This window comes from Podarcis erhardii, assembly GCF_964252035.2.
Source record: "Podarcis erhardii genome assembly, chromosome: 5".
In the NCBI taxonomy this organism is placed as follows: Eukaryota; Metazoa; Chordata; class Lepidosauria; order Squamata; family Lacertidae; genus Podarcis; species Podarcis erhardii.
In genome coordinates this window covers 34,099,173-34,120,926 of record NC_138509.1, presented here as the reverse complement: position 1 = coordinate 34,120,926, position 21,754 = coordinate 34,099,173, and the positions used below count along the sequence as shown (strand labels likewise).

The window sequence follows — 21,754 nt, the reverse complement described above, 5'->3', positions numbered from 1 at the left end:
GTAATAGTGCTCTCCTCACTTGTGGTACTCAGCAACTGGTATTAAATGGTATAAAGCAGTAGATGATACAGTGGCCAACATCAGAGGCATGACGTGGTCATAATCAATGTCATTATTTTAGGGTTAAAAAGAAAGTTGGGTGACAGTTAGATACAGAAAGAAGCAGTCATAAATCTAAAATAAAACAAACAAAGAAACAAAACCCACTATAGTAAGATGCCCACATTTGTGACGTATGAGATGATAGCTGGGCTTTTACTAATGAACAGTGCAATTCTATGCATGTCTACTCAGATGTAAGTTCCACTGAACTGAATCATGTATAGGGCTGCAATCGAATTCAGCCAAATTTGGCTCAACCATCTCTTGTTAATGGAACACATTTCTGTGGATAAGAAATGCCTTCATTCTTTTTATATTGGTGAGCAAGAGGATGGAACTGATGGGTTTCTTTATGGCAACTAATTATAACTACACACTGGCTGTAAATAGAAATTACAACAGTAGTTTAATTCTCTGTGATACGAGCACTTTTATTCTTCTGACTACACTGGTCAACAACAAATTTGTTGTCTGCGTTTTTTTTAGTTGATTTAGGATGAATCTGATGCGCTGAATCCAAAAATCACATTGGTTTTGCTCAATCAGGTCAAGTTTTTGAGCTATGGCCACATGTCTTTTTTTTACGTTTTTGTTCACATGTACACTTGTGTGGAGCATTTTTAAAGAAGTTGGTGGGGGTAAAATGCCATGTCGAATAATTGTTTTGATTGGAAATGATTATTTTAATGACAAGAAGTATTCAGGTCCGATAGTTCTGGGTGATTATGTCGAAAAGGGATCAGTTTGAAGTCATAAAACCTCGAAATCTTCCATAAATTGGTGTGGCAATGCATAAAGTTGGGGGATCAAAACTAAGTTAATGGGGCAGCCGACCCACGAAGTATCCTGATCTTCAATCAGCACGTCGTCCTGTAGCTCATTGTGATGAAATTCGGGTGCCTATCTTCGGAGAACTTCCTGACATTAGTGACGAAGATGCCTCCAGTGTTGAAGGACACGAAGAAGAAGAAGAGGTTCTTGAAGATGATGCTCCACATCCATTTTCCCAAAAGGAGTTGAATGATCTAGTTCGCGACCTCAGCTTGTCAAAGGACTCTGCCGAACTGTTGGCATCCAGATTGAAGGAAAAAAACCTCCTCTCTGACAGTGCTCGCATCAGCTTCTTCTGCAACGGGCATCAAGAGTACCTCCGTTTTTTCTCGGAAGAGAAGGACTTGGTGTACTGTGCAGATATTGCGCAGCTTCTGCTCAAGCTTGGAGTGCCACAGTACGAACCCAAAGATTGGAGACTGTTCACTGACAGCAGCAAGCGATCACTGAAATGTGTTCTGCTATACAACGGCAACCAGTTTGCCTCTATACCCCTGGCTCACTCGAGTACACTGAAGGAGAACTATGAAGTGGTGAAGTATGTGCTGGAGAAAATTGGTTATGATCAGCATAAGTGGTTTATTTGTGTTGACCTGAAGATGGTGAACTTTTTGTTGGGACAACAGTCTGGCTTCACCAAGTACCCATGTTTTCTGTGCATGTGGGATAGTAGGGACCGTACTCAGCATTACATGAAGAAGGACTGGCTTGTGCGGGAGGAATTGGTGCCTTGCAAAAAAAGGAACATCATCAATGACCCTCTGGTGGACAGAGACAGAATACTCTTCCCACCACTGCACATCAAGCTCGGCTTAATCAAGCAGTTCACCAAGGCTCTGGACAAGGATGGTGACTGCTTCACTTACTTGTGCCAGGCTTTTCCAGGATTGACCATGGAGAAGTTGAAAGCTGGCATCTTTGACGGTCCTCAGATCCGTCAGCTAATCAGAGATCCAGAGTTTGGAAACTCAATGAACGAAGTGGAACTGGAAGCATGGAAGGCATTTGTTCTGGTAGTGAGGAACTTTCTTGGCAACAATAAGGCCAGAAACCATGCAGAACTTGTCAACAACATGCTGACTGCTTTCAGAAACCTGGGCTGCAACAGGAGCGTCAAGATGCACTACCTATTTTCACATATGGACTGGTTTCCTGAGAACCTGGGTTCAATGAGTGACGAGCAGGGGGAGAGATTCCATCAGGACATGAAAGAGATGGAGACCAGGTATCAGGGTCGCTGGGACGCAGTCATGATTGCTGACTACTGTTGGACTCTGAAGAGAGACCTCCCTGCCACTGAGCATTCCAGGAGTTCCAAGAAACGGAAGTTCAAGCCCTGAAGTTTGAAAAATGGTGACGCAACATGCAATTTACGTGTACTTACCTTTATCAATGCCCACCATTCAGTTTACAGTAAACCTGACCTGATGGAGAGAAACGGATGCCATTTCCTGATTCAGCAGTGCAAAAATACCCTAAATCAGTTGTAGAAATCTAGACAACATTCAAAAAGTAAAAAATTGTTGCCCAGTGCTATAGTCAATCCAGTGATTGTACATTTCTATAGCACATTTATGGATAATCAAGTACTCCTAATATCCTCTGCCCACTTCTTAAGCTATAATGATTCCTGCTTAGCCTTTCTGATTTCAGGGTTTGCTTTCCTGGATGTAGATTTTCTCCCAATAGGCCTCCTGTCTCCTGCTGCTACTGTCAGAGACAGTGAGAAAATATGAATGATGAGAGCTTACTTCTTCCCCTCCTCTAAATCTTAACCTAACCATAATACCTCTGAGTTAACATTATGAAGAACTACCTTGAGGGAAAATAATGGGCCTCTTTAATAAACTGCTGTCATTCTCCATTAGATTTCTAGCTCCCTAAATCAGGTCCAAATAAGAGAATTCTTGGTAGGCCAGGCATCCATGGACACTTTTCAACAAACCTGTCAGCAATTTAGATTGTTCCCCATGTTGACTGCACAAAATGCAAGATGAGGAAGATAGAAAAGGACACACATAAGTGTATTCTAGTCACATGTAATCTCTTCATAAACATACTTGCTTATATGGTACTTTCCCCATTATCTTTCCCCCTACTCCCTTCAAATGCAACACCCTGGTATACAAGTTTTTAAAATGTATACAAATATCAAGTAGTGAATCTGATTTTAGGGCAATTTTATGCTTTTGTAGGTATAGAAAAATAGTCAAAAAATATTTTTAGATAACAGCCTTAGTGGAAAGGACCAATTCGGACCCACCCCCTTCCGCAATATCCCCTGTAATATTCTCAACTCTCTGGAGAGGCTTTTCAAGGGTAAAGATGGCTGTAGAGGGAGAAGGAGGGGAGTCAGGGATAAGAAAATCCCTTTCCATGAAATTAACTGCATTCATGGTTCTTGAGATCCATGCCATCTTCTCTGAAGCAACTCTTACTGATTTTGATGGTGTTAACATGCAAGTATGGATGCTTGGATTAAAGCCTTATTTTAATTTTAATTTCATGATTCAGTATTGGTATCTGAAAAGTGCTTTTCCTTCAGGGATCACAAGATGGTGGAAAGAAAAGCTCCTAGACTGGGGACAGCTGTTCAAACTCTTTGCCATGCCTCTGGTGCCTATCTCACCGCTGCCATGAAAGACACCAGGGCCAGTGCTTCTATGTGGAACTATAAGAAAGGACAAGTCAATGTAACAGTAGTGGCAGCCGCTGCTGCATTGGAGCTGCAATTTCCCATGGGCTAGCCCATGCCCACCAGTTAGAATCTCATGCCAGTACCAAAATCCTAGCACCTCCTCTCTGCGCATATGCATGGACTATCAGGAGTGACACATAAGCATGCCTTTAAAAAGTATTATTATGGTATTAATTATACTATACTATAATAATACTATAATAATGTATTATTATAGTAAGTATAAATGAATAGCTATAACTCATTATTTAGGAATTATAAATAATTATATATTGAATCAGTTCTGAAATTTCTTTTCACAAGCAAACCTTAAAACCCATAAATAACAAAATATTTGTATACATACCAAATGGCATCTTCGCATTCTGATAGACTCGAAGCTAAGTGTTAGAATAGGCAGGTGGATTTGCTTTACATAGTTGCACCTTTTGAGGACATCCAAATGAACATATAATATTTAGACATCCAAGATACAGGACTCTGGACCTCAGCCATGTGCTTGTTTAATTCTCACCTTCACTTTCATCACAGAAGCAAACATTCTAGCATCTTCAGACACGCCTCCTATGTATTGCTTTCTTGTGAAGACAGGAGCATGGTCATTTTCATCCTGTACTTCAATGAACACCTTGGCAGTATTACCTAAAATAAAACACAAGGAATTAGAAGAATTTGGCTACACACTGAGTGCTTTTACGTTATCAGCATTTCTGAAAAGAGACACATAATGGAAGGAAATTAATTTGTAGCATTAATGCCCTGATCTTAAAGGCCTGCAGAGGTACACTGTGCACATTGCATAGAGTGGCTTGCTGCCGACGTTGCTAAAATGGTATTCTGTGTGAGACTTGCTGGCCTATGCAACTCTATTATATAATGGTTCCTCAACAGCATGGAGTTTTGAAGTTGTAGCTGCTATGATACCCACAATGGCATTTAGGTGAAGTGTTCCTTTGTCCTTTTCTTTAGCTCCAGAATGACTTTGGGTGGTATCACTGCCCGCATATGAGCATGGTCATGGTAGTTATTCCCTGCTGCAATTGCACAGATCCATACTTCAAGGGCCACAATATTTTTGCACGTGATTATTTATTAAATGTATACCCCACCTTTCCTCCAAAATGAGCCAGCAGTCATGACAGGGCACTGATATTGCAGTAACTGCAGTTCATTCTGAAAACAGACTAGAATTTCACATGGCTGGGTTGTTAATCACACAGAGACCATTTCACAACAAGGAGTGAGGGCAGGGTAGCAAAGTGGTAAAGGTGAAGCAATTATTGAGTGGAAGAAGAAACAAGGAGGTAGGATTTGTGGGGGGTGTGTTTAGTGAGACAAAGCAAAGAGATTGATGTGGGACTAGTCACAGCATGTATTTATGACTCTCTGTCATATGAAAGTTTTGGGAGGCATCTCTTAGGAATGGGAAATTTTGCCTCATAATATAGCAAGGTAGCAGGTTGAACGATATGGCTACGAACTCTATCATCATCAATGCATAGACTGAGGCATCTAATCAAATGAAATCTAGCCTTGTATTTGTAACTACAATTTGGTTCCCAGCGTGAACTGAATATGAGTAATCGTACTAATAAAATGGATAGCAAACTCACCGCAGACAAATAATAGATCTTAGATTTGAAAGAACTTTCTTTCTGGTAACCTTGGGCCACAAGAGCACTAAGCCTGAACATCAATATGAAAAGTACATAGTAATCTAAAAAAAACCCCACGCACACACAAAAACCCCCACATCATTTTCAGACTCCATAATCAAAGAAGTTGACACATTGTCGAAAAAAGTGAAAAGTCAGTTTGCTGAAAGAAATCCCATTTGCCAGTGAGAAATGATTTCCTTTCAGAGTTGATTCTTTTCCATGATGGCAAGTTATGGCTGTTTTATACTGCTATATATGGGGCATGTTTTCTTCATATCCGTCACCCTGATTATTTTGGTCTCTTTTCTTTTTGAGTACCTTATTTAAAAGAGTTCCATAGCTGTATCTAGAACAGAAACCACTTCCTATATTGGCCAAGGTGTCAACAATATGACATCTTTTGAAGTCCAAAGATTGGGGGAAATGTAACTTCATAAGAAAATGGAATCTCATGCTTTATATGCATGAGAAGATAAACATGGAACTGGTGATACCTCAGCAGAATATACAGTTATTCAATTTCTTTGTTGATGTCTACAGGTCTTGTTTTAAATCACCACAAGGTGATGCTTCTGGAATTTTCTGTTGCAGACAGTTGCACCCTTCCCTCCCTGCAATTTATTTCTTTGTGACTGTTTCCCTACCTATTGACACCAATGTACAGTGGTACCTCAGGTTAAGTACTTAATTCGTTCCGGAGGTCCGTTTTTAACCTGAAACTGTTCTTAACCTGAAGCACCACTTTAGTTAATAGGGCCTCCTTCTGCTGCTGCACCACCGGAGCCCGATTTCTGTTCTCATCCTGAAGCAAAGTTCTTAACCTGAAGCACTATTTCTGGGTTAGCGGAGTCTGTAACCTGAAGCATATGTAACCCAAGGTACCATTGTAATGGAAAACACCTTTGGTAGCTCTAGGCTGGACTAGTTTGGGGGTCTGTTTTGTAGGCATACTGCAGGAATGAATGGACTTTGGATTCAGAGCATCCAAGGCTGCTTCAGACACATGCTATTTCAGCTACTACTGCCAGTCATAAATCTACACCTATGAATCTTTCTATGGGCATCTCCCAGCCTTCAGCAGTGGCTAAAATTGCTCTGCAAGTTTAGAACTATGGCAGTGAATTGTTCTCAGCAGTTCCTTTACTTCCGTTAACTCCTGAGTGCACAATTATAATCTATAAAAATGTTCCAGATTTGCAGAGCTTGTAAATTGCTAGTTATTGGCATACTACTCCAGGAGGAAAGATTAATTTAAGTTCCATGTTTGCTGGACAGCACAATTTTGCATAATATATTTAAAATGTAAATTAAAGATTTATTCAATAATGCTTGCTGTTCTTGATTTGACAGTAAATGGGGAAGGGGAGGGGGGAGATTGTGGCACAACAAACAGAGCACACCTCTGCACTTTCACAAGAACCAGTGTGGCGTAATGGAACTTACTGGGTAACCTTGAGCCTGTTACTCACTCTAACCTACCTCACAAGGTTCTTGTGAATGTAAATTGAAGATGGTGCCTTGAGTTCCTTTGAAGAAAAATGGGATAAATGTATTTTTTAAAAAAGCCCTATTTGCAGATGTGCTCCCCACTGATATTTGCATAATCACCAAGATGCTTCCAATTTTTAAACAAGGTATAAAGGTCAATTTTTATTTTAACTATAACAACAAACCATATATATATTGTTTTAGAGGTTTTCTAATGACTTGCCACATACTCAGTAATCCTTGTAACTATCGATCAAGGGAGAGCAGTATTACCACAACTCTGTTGTTTGTGTTCTAGAGGCTTACTAGAAAGAATAGGAGGGGGAAAGGGCAGTAGGAAAAGGGTTTCTTAAAAGAAAATAAAGTGTGATATTTCTGTGAGTAGAACCCACATTACAAAATAAATGTTTAGAGCATCTCCGCCTTCCCTGCCTGGTGCACTATGTATTGCTAGAATCAGTGCCTTTTTTGGTAAAAGGTGGCTGGATTCATTTTTTGATAAACGTACTGTGGGCTGCTAGCACATAATGGCTCCCACAGGCAGGGAAAAACAGGAGTGATGGTACTTTGGAACAGTAAGTACCATCACAAAAGGGGCTCTGCTAGAATCACAGAATTGTAGAGTTGAAATGAAGGGATCATAAATATCATCTATTTCAACCCCCTGCAATGCAAGAATCTTTCACCCATTGTGGGGCTTGAACCCATGACTCTGAGATTAAGAGTCTCATGCTCAACCGACTGAGAAACAGCATTTCACCTTAGCCAAAAGACTAAGAAACCCTTTCAAGACTTAGCCAGACATGACCCAAGTCAAATATGAATGGCCGATTAGGTCACGTCGCTGAACATTTATGTCATGTTCTGCAACAGGAAATAATAAGTGAACTGCATTATAACTTCTATTTATGTTTTCTGTTAAAAGTTGAGAGAGAATTAAATTCACTTTCAACAACTTCTTCTTTTTAAGCTAAGCTAGCTAAAATGTTACTGTGAAAGGCAAGTGGCAGACCTTGGTTTGGTAGCTTTCAGTACTTCCAGGTCATAGAAAGAAAGTTGAAACTGGAGCATACAAGAGGTGTTTTCAACACTACTAGTCTACTTAGCTCAATATATTTATTCAAATGTCAAGTAATCCCTTCCTCTGCATAATTAAAATTATTCTGTTATTTCTGTGTCTTCTAATTTCTGACATTAAACTATTAAAGCCTTTAGTCCATATAGTTATTTATCTACATAAATCAATCCACCTTCCAGCTTTAACTTCGATGACATTTAATTTCATTAACACCTTAATTTCAACTCATCAGTTCATTTTTATACAGGGCATATATTTCATTGGTTTGGCAGCTTGAGAGCACAGCATCTGTGAGTCACTCATTATTTAACTCTTTCCTGCTAAGAAGCTCCCAAGCAACCAGCAGCTGACTATAATGGAAGAATTAATATGTCAAAATATAGCCATTGGTTTGTCTTCCAGTCTGGGCTAACAGATGTTAGAATCCCAGATCTCATTCTTCACACAAGCAGATATATGCAAGAGGAATGTATTTGTTTTGATCGTGGAGGCAACTGCAAAAACACCATGTGTGGCATAAACACATCTAATCTATCCATCAAGTCTAATTTACAACAGACTTTTGTGTCACTCTCAACTATGAAATGGAATCCAGCATGAGGTTAGGGAAGCGAAGGGTACAATGTATGCACGTAGGAGCAGGTGCTATTCTATAGTTATTGAGATACAGTGGTACCTCGGGTTAAGAACTTAATTCATTTTGGAGGTCTGTTCTTAACCTGAAACTCTTCTTAACCTGAGGTACCACTTTAGCTAATGGGGCCTCCCACTACTGCTGTGCTGCTGCTGCACGATTTCTGTTCTTATCCTGAAGCAAAGTTCTTAACCTGAGGTACTATTTCTGGGTTAGCGGAGTCTGTAACCAGAAGCGTCTGTAACCCAAGGTACCACTGTATATGGAGGAAAGTAAGCTAGCATAATCCTGCCCCACTTCCCCAGGATTTTTTTTGTGTGTTTTGTTTTCCAGCATGGAAAATTTAGCCCCCTCCATGAGTTATCCCTCAAGCAATCATTGTGTGGAAGCTGAATGCGAGACTCACTTCAGGGTTCTACATCTTGGTGGGAGTCTACCTGTGAATAGGAGTCTCTCCCCTATAGATACATCTCTCAACACATGAATAGCAGAGAGGTGAAGCTGATAGACAACAGCTTGGGATCAGTGTGGGATCAGTGCTTGAGGTCCATCTTTATACCCTCACTGCAATCATTATTCATGTGAGGGGGAACACCTGAATGGCCGTTTACATTTTAAATATTGGGCTTTCTTTTCAATATAGGAACTATGCAACCCCTACAAAGGAAGAAACTGCAAACTCTCCCTTATTGCCCTCTACAATCCTGCATTATTTTACCGGCTACTCTAGAAACATTGGCTTAAAACCAAGAGTGCTATTTTGCTAGTGGAAAATGTCTTCCTCTTCAGTAAGAGCTGTTTCTGATGAAGTGGAAACATGCTGTGTGAGTAAAGTGAGGCCAAACCTAGATTTCTTCCACTCACAAAACTCTTTTCATGAGGTGTTTTTTAATGGTCCACTGAAGTTTATTTGCTATCCCATGAATTTTCTTTCTCCACTATATTTCTCATCACTGTGAGAGTAGCATTTATTCAAGAGTTCACATAACGGCAGTAATATATTTTCTCCTTCTGCTCACAGTTCCTTAGATCCATCCCATGTAATGGCAAAAGCAATAATAAATATTTAACTTTTATTTAGGACTTCAAAATATTCAAAGTACTTTACATATATTATCTCATCTCAGAACTCACTCTAACAGCTTGAAATACATGCTGGTACTATTATCCTGCAGAGAAGTGGAGACTGAGAGAAGACTTGAGAGAATTGTAGCTTGCCTAAACTCACTGAGGTGAGATTACAACCAGAGATTTCCCAACTCAGAATCTTAGACACTCTGCTCCACTAGCTCTTGACTTGCTTTACCCACAGCATATTCCTTCTTCACTATATCTGATCTTTTTCTCTTTTTTAAAACAAAAAGCATGGTGAATGCTTCCAAGATTTTGCACTAGATAAAGGTGAGGCTCAGAAAGGACAATGATAGGTTTTAAACAGGCAATATTGTAATATATCAAGAATAGTTTTATACTTCATTATTCACACCTCATTTCTCTTCATGGTGATAAATTTCAGGGGTGCAGTGCCTACCTATATTTGGTTTCCCTGAGAAGGGAAGTGACTGGAGATGACAGACAGACAAATCTGTCAATTCCAGTTTCTCATTTTTTCCAATCTTAAACTCAGTTCTGCACATTTCTGTGCTTTAAAAATCCTCATGAAAATTGATCAGCATTTTAGGGCAAATTTTTCCTAAAGTAGACATTTTTTTGTAGGTAATTTTGCCTAATATGCACATTTTTGCAAAACAAATTTCCTTGGTATGTTATTTTAACTAACGTGTGCATTTTATGCACACTTTATCCTAGTATATGCATTTATGCACACATTACTTGGCTGGAGAACAGCATTGCAAAATTTGGAGAAATGTTTTGAAAGGTGGCTGTGTTTCAGCTTGCGCATTGTTAAGGAAACAGAGAGTTTGGTACATGCATATTTGAATGCAAACTGAATAAATTATCTCCTCCATCCCTACTGGAGGCCTATGGTATCTTGTAACAGCTGAGTGAAGGAAAGGTGGATACACACCAAAACTCCAGATTTACTGCCAACATCAGATTTCCAGAAGGAGGCAGTGAGCACCCCAAAATGCTACTAGATTACAGAGCCTCTAAAGCTCTCTCTCCCCAGATCTCTCCTAGTTGGACTCATTCTATGACTCAATCTGCAATTCTGTTGTTTATTTTCACAGAGAGACCTAGAATACATCCATGCTTAGCTAGAGGTGGAGAAAGGGGAGGCATGTCCCCTTTCAGGACCACCCAGATATTTCCTAGCTATTCAGAAATTACCGGTACCCACAGACAGGAATCAAGTGATTGGCCACTTGGCCACCGACCATTAAATAACATTTGCAGTCACTGTGGGCTCATTAGCCTACTGTCCTGCCCAAGCCCTCAGTCTGACATTTATATGCAGTTGAACTGAAATATTTACCAAGCTCCATGGCATTAGGTGAACACTACTTTTGGTTTCTCCTCCCTCAGAGGAATGCTCAGCAGAAAAAGAATGGAGCACCTGTTCTTTTCCACAGTAGGTTAAAAGTAGACAGTTATTTCTATTACAAAGGCCGCTTTAATTAAACTGTGGGTGAGCAATATAAATTGGATGGGCATCAGTAATAATTTATGCAGTTCTGCCCTTAATGATCTGCCAGGATGTTCTTGCATATTGGCAGGTAAAATAAACTCATCCATTGCTAAGCTCAATTTCTGGCTTAAAAACTTGGCTTCAGCCACGTAGATCACAGTAATTTAATGACAAATCTTACCTGTTATTTCAGTTCATCAGTTGCCTGCCTTTTAAACATTCAATCACTAGTTTAATCTGGTAAATGTAAATACGTTTGTCTATAACTAAACTTCAATACACGGACCGTTTTGACATAATAAAGGGAGTGCAAAATAATTACAATGTAGTACAATTTAATAAACAAGAGCTACAACATGTTAACGGGTGATATTGAATGTCTTGCCAGAAGCAGCAAAAGGCAGGCCACCTTCTCTCTCCCTCCCTACAACCCCTGCATTCCCTCTCCCCAAATCTGCTCTGAAGGGTTTCCCCAAAAAATGTGTTGCACAAGCAGAATGGTACTGTTTGAAATCACCCACTCCTTCTTTTCATTTTTACTTCTGATACTGTTGGAAAACTACATACTACCTTAAAACATGTGGCTGCTGCCAACCTATGTCTTATTCCTACTTCTTCTGATGATATTTAGTTAAAGTAGCGAAGGCCACTAACTTGGATATCTTGAAAAGAGGATTAGGCAAATTAATGGAGGGTAGGGCTACTAGTGGATACTAGTCACAATGTCTATGCTCTGCCTCCAGTGCTGGGGACAGTAAGCCTCTGAATAGAGTGGAGTTGAATTCTACCTCATTATTAGCTGAACTGTTTTGTCCCTGAAGCATCTGCTCTGAATAAGAGCAGGCTCCTCAGCTCTAAAAGCAAGTGTGGTAGAGAATAAAGACTTTATTCTCTGTATTGTGCCCCTTTTAAACTAACCCCAAGGCTTTCTGTGTCTGTGAGAAGATGGAGGGCCCAAGGAAGGATACTGCCTTCTACTTTTCCCTCTCCACTTCTTTCACAAGGTCCAGCTGCCCACGGACTCCACAGAGCAGCAGGCAGAAAGATGCTTGTGTGAGTGGGGTGTTTTTAATGCAGAACAGGTACCAAGAAGGAATTATAAACTGGCTTCCACTAATGTTGTATGGTGAACTCCTGCTATTGAGCCCTGCTGCTGCTTAGTGGGGTGATATATTTAGTTCTCATACACATGAATAAAGTATTCCAGATGTCCTGGAAATAATGCAAATTGCTACACATAATCTTAGAAAGTAGCATAGCTTTTTCATAACATCTCTTCATTTAAAGTGGGGAGGGTGGGGAAAGTGTGCCCCATGTTTTTAGACTACAACTCCCATCAGCCCTAATTGGCACGGCCAACAGTCAGGGATGATGGGAGCTGTAATCTAACAACACTGATGGCAGGATTACAGGTTCCCCATACTGGCACAAGTAGATAAATAGCTTCTGCTGTGGTGGGAAGGTAAACAGCTTTTCCATGCACTCTGGCTTCCGTTATGGTGTTCCATTGTGCCAGAAGCGGTTTAGTCATGCTGGCCATATGACCCAGAAAGCTGTCTGCCAACAAATGTCGGCTCCCTCGGCCTGAAAGTGCAGATGAGTGTCGCACCCCATAGTCGAATTTGACTGGACTTAACCATCCAGGAGTCCTTTATCTTTTACCTTTACCTGTACCCAACATAAATCTATCTAATCTATCTATCTATCATCTATCTATCTATCTATCTATCTATCTATCTATCTATCTATCATCTATCATCTATCTATCTATCTATGAAATAGAAACTTTGAAACAGCACACACACACACACACACACACACACACACACAAAATAGAAACTTTAAAACAGCACACATTTCTTAAAAGGTACTAAACAGTAAAGCTGCCTCATTTCAACTTAAAAGTGGTGGTAGGGAAACTAAACACCTTTTTTCGCAATATGATTATCCACCTGAGAAATACTCATCACCTCTATTGCTTAGTTCTTGAGCATGGCAATTGCTCTTTGAGGTGATAAAACAGAAGAGAAGATGCATTCTCTCTGTAAACATCCTATAGCTATAAACAACCTCGTAGTCTACAGCTGACACAACAGCAAAAAGAAGATAGTGATCAAACGTAACATTTACCGAAGATGAAGTTTCCACTAGGCATCATCTGCCAACTGGCAACACCTTTATCTTTGAGGACTTATTTTTCAGCTATCTATTTGTATCCATGACCATTTTCAGAGTGACACTAGAACAGCCTGGAGGCTTCTTCCACTGAATCTCTGCCAAAGACTGCTAAAGTTGGGTGTCATATGTAACAGGAGTGATAATTCAAGAAAAGATAATAAACTGTGACAACTACTGTCAGCAGTTGTACAATAAGCAACCGTCAAGCATTATACCTGAGGGGTCATGAGAACTGAGTTGAAATATAAACAGCCACCTTATTTTTTGGGTACTGTAAGAATTAAATATGAGAAAATATGCGACAAAACCCCTCAGTTTCGACTCTCTAGAATATGGGACAACACTGTGATCTACTAGTAGGATACAGCCCCACTGGTGTGAATCAGATTGCATTACTAAGCTGTAAGGTACTAGATTCTCTGTCAGGCCTCTTCGGAATGAAAACACCTGACTGTGACTGTAATAATAATAATTCCCACATGCCATGGCTTTAGTATGGTATAATGCTTACAAAAATATATCATCTTGTCACACTTTTCTCCTATTCTCTTAGATCTCTTTGTTCTTCTTTAGCTTTCCAAGCTTCTCCTTCTCACATTGCTTTGGTTTCCTGAAATTCTCCCTTCCACTTCACTGCAATGCTCTTTCTTTCCCCTCAGGTTAGTGTGTCTTATATTATTTATTATGAGTAAGTGCCAGGTGCATTCTCTTAAAGTGACACTCACATGTTGTAGTATCTAGCACTGCGCTTTCAAAGCACAGATCCAACTGTATCCACACTTCCATAAGGCACCCCATTTTTGGTGTGTTGCATGGATGGATATCTTCTGCAGTGTGTGTGAGAAAGATGCTTCACTCTAGCTCCATGCCACACAGCTTCTCTCTTATTAAAAAGAGAAGGAAGCAGTGCTGGGTGGTGAGGAACTTAATGGAGAGAAGATGAGTAGTGTCTTTGGCCCTGCCCACTACTCACAGTGGCCTACCACCATTGTTTTAAGGTGGACTTCTAACTTTTTCCCTTCAAAATTATTGATTTTTGCTTTCTGCCTCAAATTCTTTTCATTTGTGGGCTCAACATTTTAAGTGGGGTAAGATGTTTGTGGTCAACTTCTGTAGAAGTGAAAGGTTTCAAGAGTCTTCTTCCCATCCTTCCTCAGGGGCATGTGTCCAGCAGGAATTCTCAAATGCAAGGGTTACTGCAGTGACTGTAGAATCCATCCATTGCAACTGCTGGTAGAAACATGCCCTTGAAGATGGATTTCACCCCAAAACATGGCAGGCCTGGAATGAACCATATTTCTAGCACCTAAAGTTTGTTCATATATATATATATATATATATATATATATATATATATATATATATATATAAAATGGATGTACCTATATATATATGAATGAAAGAAGCAGCTATTTATATATGATAAGGAGAACTCTTGTGTCATAGACTTTTGACAGCTTCTGTAAGAAAGACATCAAGAATGGAACTGGGCTCATATGATGATAAACTCTGCAGATCATTCAACACACCATATATGAAAATGTGCAGAAATGTGGGAAAATGTGCAGAAATGTGGGAAAATGCAAGAAAGTGAAATAGGGCTGGTGGACGGTTCACAAACCACACCAACTTTAAAGTATTTACATGCTTCATAGTTGTCAATAATATTGCATTCATCTTGACTCTGGTGAATGAAGAAATGAAAGTGACAAACACCCCATGGACCTAACAAGTGTTTGTTTAAGGGAGCCATACTTTATAATCAATATGTACTGATTTTTAACATTGAGCCTCTGGAAATAAATAGCCTCAAAAAGCCATGTTCACAATCTGAAATAGTACTGGAAAACAAAAGGTAGCAGAACAATGGAAACTATAAAACAAAAAAAAAATAGAACCATAAAATGCATATAGATGGTGCTGTTATCATTTTACTGATAAATAGGTATTGGAATTAAAATGGAAAAGGAAAAGAAAGAAAGCTGAGAGATTTTTCCCTACTAAAAGTGCAGAGCTGAGGCTGTTTTGGCAGATAGCCACTGACTGAAAGAAAACTGTTATTGTTTTACTTTCTAAAAGTGGCTGAATAAGGAAAAAATACTTCAAAATAGTGCTTTACTTAATTAAAATATGTTTTTGATAATAGAGATTTTTTATATATTAAAAAATGGCCTTCCATTTTCTAAACTCAGCTCTGTGGGTTGGAGGAATCTTAAGCTATTTAACCACTGGGGCCTTTCAGGGACACCCAAGGAAATAACACAGACTTTCTTTGCTATGGAAGAGCTAGCAGCTGTGTGCGATGAGTGATATTTTCTGTGAATGCTAATTTTAATAAGAGGTGCACTCACTCACATCAGTCTTTGGGTTCATTTCTGGCATACTGCCTATGAAAATGAGAAACATTACAAGGATATGCCCTGAAGCAAAAACATAAAATGGAATCAATAACATTCAAGTTGTCTTCATCACAAAATTTATTTTAATTGCCCTGCAATTCATTATTATTTGGAAGTCTGATTAGCCAAGTGTTTTGATGTTCTCAGAAGACATGTTGCCGTGACTCCCAGTATTTTGGTTCATGGTTATTATGACTCAGAGACAAATGGGAAGGCTGGATTAATTCAAACAATTGCTTATGAGACATGCTGTGCCCCTTAAAGTTTCCCCCTACATCCCTATCCAATTAGCAGCATATCTTATGATGGAAACATCATTGCTCTGAAACGGAGCAATCTTTTTTGCCACTTTTCAGGGACCTACGAAACTGCCATGTACTGAGGCATGTCGCCATGACACCAGTCCCCATCTACCTCAGCATTATCTACTGGCAGCAACTGTCCAGAGCTTCAGCCAAAGGTCTTCTCCAGCCCTACTTAAAAATGTCAGGGATTGAACCTGGGACCTTTCGCATAGAAAATGTGTCCTCTCCTAGTGAACTGTGGCCCCTTCAGTTAATTGCATGACGTCCTTATAATGGAGCAATAGTCCACTATGTCAATAGCTATCCCATTCTGCCATAGTAAATGTATAATTCCAAGATTTGATTACAGTTCACTTCTGTAGTCTGGAAGGCAGATGTGGCATTACAAAACATTTCATATCATAACTTAGACTTGTATTTAAAATACACCAAAAGAAGAAGAAAAACCACACAGAAAACTGTGCCTGCAGAGAGGTAAATGTTTTCAGAAAAGCAGAAATGTGCATTTTTTCCTCTGTCTAAATGGATGGCTAACCTATGACCCTTCAGATGTTGCTGGACTACAACAGCCATCATCTCTGACCAGTGGTCATGCTGATTGTAGCCGACTGGAGTTTAGAGTCCAGTAATATATTGAGGGCTACACATTCCACCCCACTGCTGTAGAAGAACAGAGTAAGCACATCCAACCAAATTAAAACTTGAAGATGATCTCCTTGTTCTATTACTTAAATCCATTAACTTTAATTAATTGGGATGAAGCAAGTAGATATTCATAAATTAAATGGCCATAAATTTTAATCAATTTAAGATACCAATTAATGTATTGTTCTTATTTAGCTTCATGAACATTTAATTATGCTTATTGAAAAGTTTCAAAGACTTCCATTCTTTGCTGACTGCATACCAGGAGACACTCTTTCATAAAGTATTCATGCAGAACTTATTGCTATATTATTTGATCAAATCTTCCAGTTTTAATTATGATTCACACTTTTCATTTAAATACTTGTTTCTTGTACTAAGAAACTTTTAGAAAAGTTGCTAACTCAAGATTTCTTCAGGTTTCAGAAGCTGCGTGTAAATTGGTACTGGAGAATGTATGAAACACATAAGTGTTTCCTTTAAAATGAAAGCTAGGAAACAGAATATTACGCACGCACGCGCGCGCGCACACACACACACTTACTTTGGTCATATATACTGTGCAGGATTTTCCTCAGAGAAAACCACAATATTACATTTTTTAAAAAGTAAGCACATCCTTTTTGAGCAGCGGAGACTGGTTCATTAGTATGGATGGGACACTGCCCCACCAACTACATCTCTCGGCCACACCCCAGCCACCTTCTTAATTACAACCAGACAAGAGGATGAAGCTGTCAGTCTCAGCTTTAGCCTTGTAGAACGCAAGCAGGGAAGAGGATGGGGGCTCTGGCTCCACCTACTGTTAGTCTCCCTGCCTTCCAACCTACCAACCCCAATGGGTAGCAGTCACCACTGCTTATGTATACAGCTACATAGCCTTTTATTAGCCATATGCTACTACAACTCCATGGAAGAGAGGCATTCTGTGTCACCCTGATGGTGGTAGTAGTGATGGTCTTACCAAACTGTGTTGAATCTTCAGAAAGACTGACATGTGGAGGAGGCTGGGCAGGGATGAAATGTTTGGCAGTGCAGAAGCCACCCTACATCCTACAACCAGCAAGCCATCCAGAGAGCTGTTGGCGATGCACCAGGACAGCAGTATTCAGTCATGACATTTTCAAACAACACACGGCATATCGTTAGCACACAGTAAGAGCCAAATAAGTAAGAGTCCTAGATATTCTTAGAATATCGTAGAATTAAGTTGTAGTGACTTGAGGCTCTCTTTGTACTACTATATCTGAAACTGCTAGGCAAATTTAGCACATGAGGGAATTAACTAACAATGTAAAAAAGTGGCAGATTAATTCTTAAGGTAATGTGTGCAGCATCAGTGGTGGGGGAGGTGGTGAGGGGGAGAGCAAGATGACCTTTTTGCTCAAATATCCAAATGCACAAAGAAATAATAAAAAAGGTGAAAGTAACTTGCTTTTGGATGGCACAGGTAAATTGGAGCGGACCACTTGTAGTGAGTCTGCTTGCACGCGAAGTAAATAGCTTTTCACAGTTTCATAATCCAGTGGGTTTTTGACGGAGATGACACCTGTTCTGTTATTAATAGCAAACACATCTGGAATGCAGCAAAGAAAAGAAAAATTAGTGACATTTGTTCCCTCCCCTCTCCCTTAAAAGTACATTTTATTCATGTATCGTACTAGACCACCTGGGACAGTATTACTTACCGTCTTCATTTCCTGAAACAATGGAATAGATAATCGTCTGATTCAAAGCAGCAGCAGTTACAACAACAACGTGAGTTCCTTTGAGTGCACCTTCACTCACAGGAGGGGGCCTGCAAAATTGGGCAAAACAGATTGTTCTTTCTTATTGTCACGTTCTCAGTTCTCTACTGAAATAATATATACAAGATTTTTCTCCTTGTCTGGGAGACAAGAAGAAACTGGAAGCTATGTATGACTAGGATCATGTAATTCCAGCGGTTGCCTGACATGAAATAAAGAAAAAATTAAGCATACAGAATAAAGCAACAATAATGGCTTGAATCAAACATTAGAACAGTGGCATGATTGCTGCCTAAATTTGCTGCTACAAGTGAATATGTAAACATTTTAATCCCTTTCCCACATGGGTTTGCCTGATTGCTTGTGGAAGGAATTCCAATATTCTCACAGCCATATAAGATCCCCCCCAGCCTTATTGCAGAAAATGTTGGTGGGCAATCTATGCCATTGATTAAATGCTTTAAGCACATCTATGATTACTCCTGTCCTCTGCACAAAAGATTTCTGCACAAAAGAGGCTGGATAAACTTGCCGAAAGAAGTAAGCTCAGGACTAAGGCTGAGCTAGAAAGAATAATGTAGTTGCTAGTTATTGTCTTTGCAAAAGGGCCATGCAATGGAGACGCACGCCCTGAGAAGCTTCTCTCTAAAATGTCTCTGCTGTCAAGCAGCTGTCACAAATAAATGTGCTTGGCAATAAAATGCTGTTCCCTGCACCTTTGAACATGAAGCCATTATTCAGTTAGATCAGTTTGAAAGGAAAGGAAAATGCTGAAATCAATGATCATTCTGTATATGTCCATGGCAAGCATGGATGGATTATCCCATTGCTCTTGTTCGATGCATCTTAGAACCGATTTTCATTTTACTTTTTATACTCAGATCGTACATCTGATGACAATATGTATGCATATCCAGAATGTAGGGTGTGTGCATGCAAATATAAAATTAGAAACAATTATGGGAAAGACTGGATTTTTAAAAATAGACACACACCTAATTTTGCATGTATGTGTCTATGCAGGCTATATACAGGGAAACCCACATCTTCTGTATTTAGTTATCTATTCATACCAAAATACAAAATATAAAGAGAGAATTGGCTCTAAGATAACTCCAGTACTCTAACTCAGCTTCAGTATGTTGGGATGAAATTTCACCGTACGCTGATATACTTGCACGGGAAGGCTAGATAGAGAGGAACCTTCCTAGACTTTCTTTCTAGACTTAACCTATTGATCTTCCCTTAGACCAATACTCTCAGAGTTGTTGGCCTCATTTCCTTCTTCAGCCTTTCCTTGGGAGAGGAGACAACTTTGTGTGTGTCTCTTGCTGAGATGAAAGAGCATGCATGGCTCTTCAAATCTCCACCTTAGTTAGAATTAGGATCTTTGCTTTCAAGTATGTACTTCCTGCAATAAACACAGCCTTTTATTTTCTTAAGAGCAGAGTCTCCTTGTGATTATATCCAGGATAAAGTGTGCTCCTCCAACAGGGATACAGGGATCCATTCTGCTTCCGTAAGCATGTTAATACCAACTCAGTCATCCTTCCTCTGAATATTGGGCTTCTGCTGGTGTGTTTGCACCTTGCTAGCCTCTGCCTAATCCCCCTTTACCTCCTGGTAAGCTGGAGGAATGCAAAGCAAACAGAGGTCAAGTGAGTACCCTGCATTGTAACCTTTAATAGGGTATTTGCTCTATCCCCATTGATTGACTGGGTTGCCCTTTTCTATCTTTTGTATCCTTGCTTGCCATGCACACAATTAATGTGTGAAAAGAGCTACAGCCTTTGCTAGTAGTGCACCTAAAAAAGGTACCGTATTTTTCGCTCCATAAGATGCACCCAACCATAAGACGCACCTAGTTTTAGAGGAGGAGAACAAGAAAAAAAATATTCTCTCCCTCTCTGCGCAGCGCCTCTCCACGGCTTCAGGGATAGCTGTGCCAAGCCTCTTCAGGGGAAGGGGAGCGTTCTTCCCATTGCCCTGAAGAGGCTTTGCGCGGCTATCCCTGAAGCCAGGAGAGCAAGAGGGATCGGTGCGCACCGATTCCTCTTGCTCTCCTGGCTTCAGGGATAGCTGCACAGCCTGCATTCACTCCATAAGATGCACACACATTTCCCCTTACTTTTTAGGAGGGGAAAAGTGCGTCTTATAGAGCGAAAAAATACAGTATTTAAAAAGTGAAAATTTCACATTTGAATTCCAAGTTGGAGTGACATGCTTTTCATTAAAGAACAGCAGAAATGTTTGCTACTTAATGCTTAGTAAGATATTTGGAAATGCAGAGCCACAGAATTATTTTGTGACTGATTTTCCCATATAGAAGCATTTGGGCTGCAGTTGGGTGCAGACTGAAATCTGATAGCAGACACTATAGTGAAGTTATGGATGACAGGATAAGAATCATAAATTTAATTGTAATCCAACAGATTGAACTGGTTTTCAGTTAAACTTTTCTCATTTATCTGGCATCTGCATTGGTCTGCATGACACCAAAATTCAAGTAATGATAACAATACGTTATTGATGTAACTGGTGAGCAAGGTACATTTGACAAACTCAAATACAGTACAAACAATTTTCTACCTTCTTATTTTCAAGACCTGCAGGCTAGATTCCTTCCATGTCCACTTTTCTAAGATGAAGTCTTTAAAAATTCAAAATGGATTTTTGGGGGAGTGCGTGTAAAAACCCTTCTTTTGATCCTAACCTGTTTTTAGCACTTTCTTTTTTTAGTAACATCTCTGTAACTCCTGTTCTGACATTGCTGAATTCTATGGATTGAGAAATCAATATCAATTAGGAAGGTGCTTTTGCATTCAATATGGAGAATTTGAAGGAAGTGAATAGAGAAACACCAAAATTCATGTTCTTTGTAACCTTATAGTAATTGTGCCTTATCGATTTAACTTCCTTGAGTTAACTAATGCAATCAGGTTCAAAGAACAATACATCACTTCAGTGAAAACATACTGTTAGTCCCTTAAGAAACTTCTGTCGAAACATATGGAACTGAATGGGTAAAAAGGATAAAAGCTAATATGTGACTGTGTTTGTCCTGTGTATTTTACCTCAAGTGCTTTTCCTGTTTCTGTAAAGGTCAATTATTAAGCCAGAATCTTGCATTAATTGCACAGAGGGGCTCCATTTCTACAAAGGGACAGTGGGCCTGTGCAGGTGGCCCTGCTCCTAAGGTTGCCCAGCTCCTCAGCATCGCCGAGGGGAGGGGTTGTGAGTGGGTCTTGCTTCCTGCCAGCCAATGCGGCTGGCTAGGGGGCGTGGTTTGCTGCTCTTAAGCAAACACAGGACCGTGGTTCAGCCTGTTTGTTTCCTGCACACATGGATCTCCCTCCCTCCCTCCCTCCCTCCCTCTATTCTCATGCATTCAACACCTGAC

At 39.8% G+C, this 21,754-nt stretch overlaps 1 protein-coding gene across 17 annotated transcripts in view; it reads right to left on the bottom strand.

The window, feature by feature from the left end:
* PCDH15 (protocadherin related 15) overlaps positions 1 to 21,754 on the bottom strand; it is a 649,889-nt gene that overhangs the window by 76,764 nt on the left and 551,371 nt on the right. For all 17 annotated transcript variants that reach the window (XM_081861749.1, XM_081861756.1, XM_081861754.1 and 14 more), the window contains 3 exons: positions 18,295 to 18,404; positions 18,042 to 18,182; positions 4,146 to 4,273 (listed from right to left, as the gene is read on the bottom strand). In XM_081861749.1, the coding sequence (XP_081717875.1) occupies positions 4,146 to 4,273; positions 18,042 to 18,182; positions 18,295 to 18,404 (379 nt within the window). The remainder of the gene's footprint in view (positions 1 to 4,145; positions 4,274 to 18,041; positions 18,183 to 18,294; positions 18,405 to 21,754) is intronic.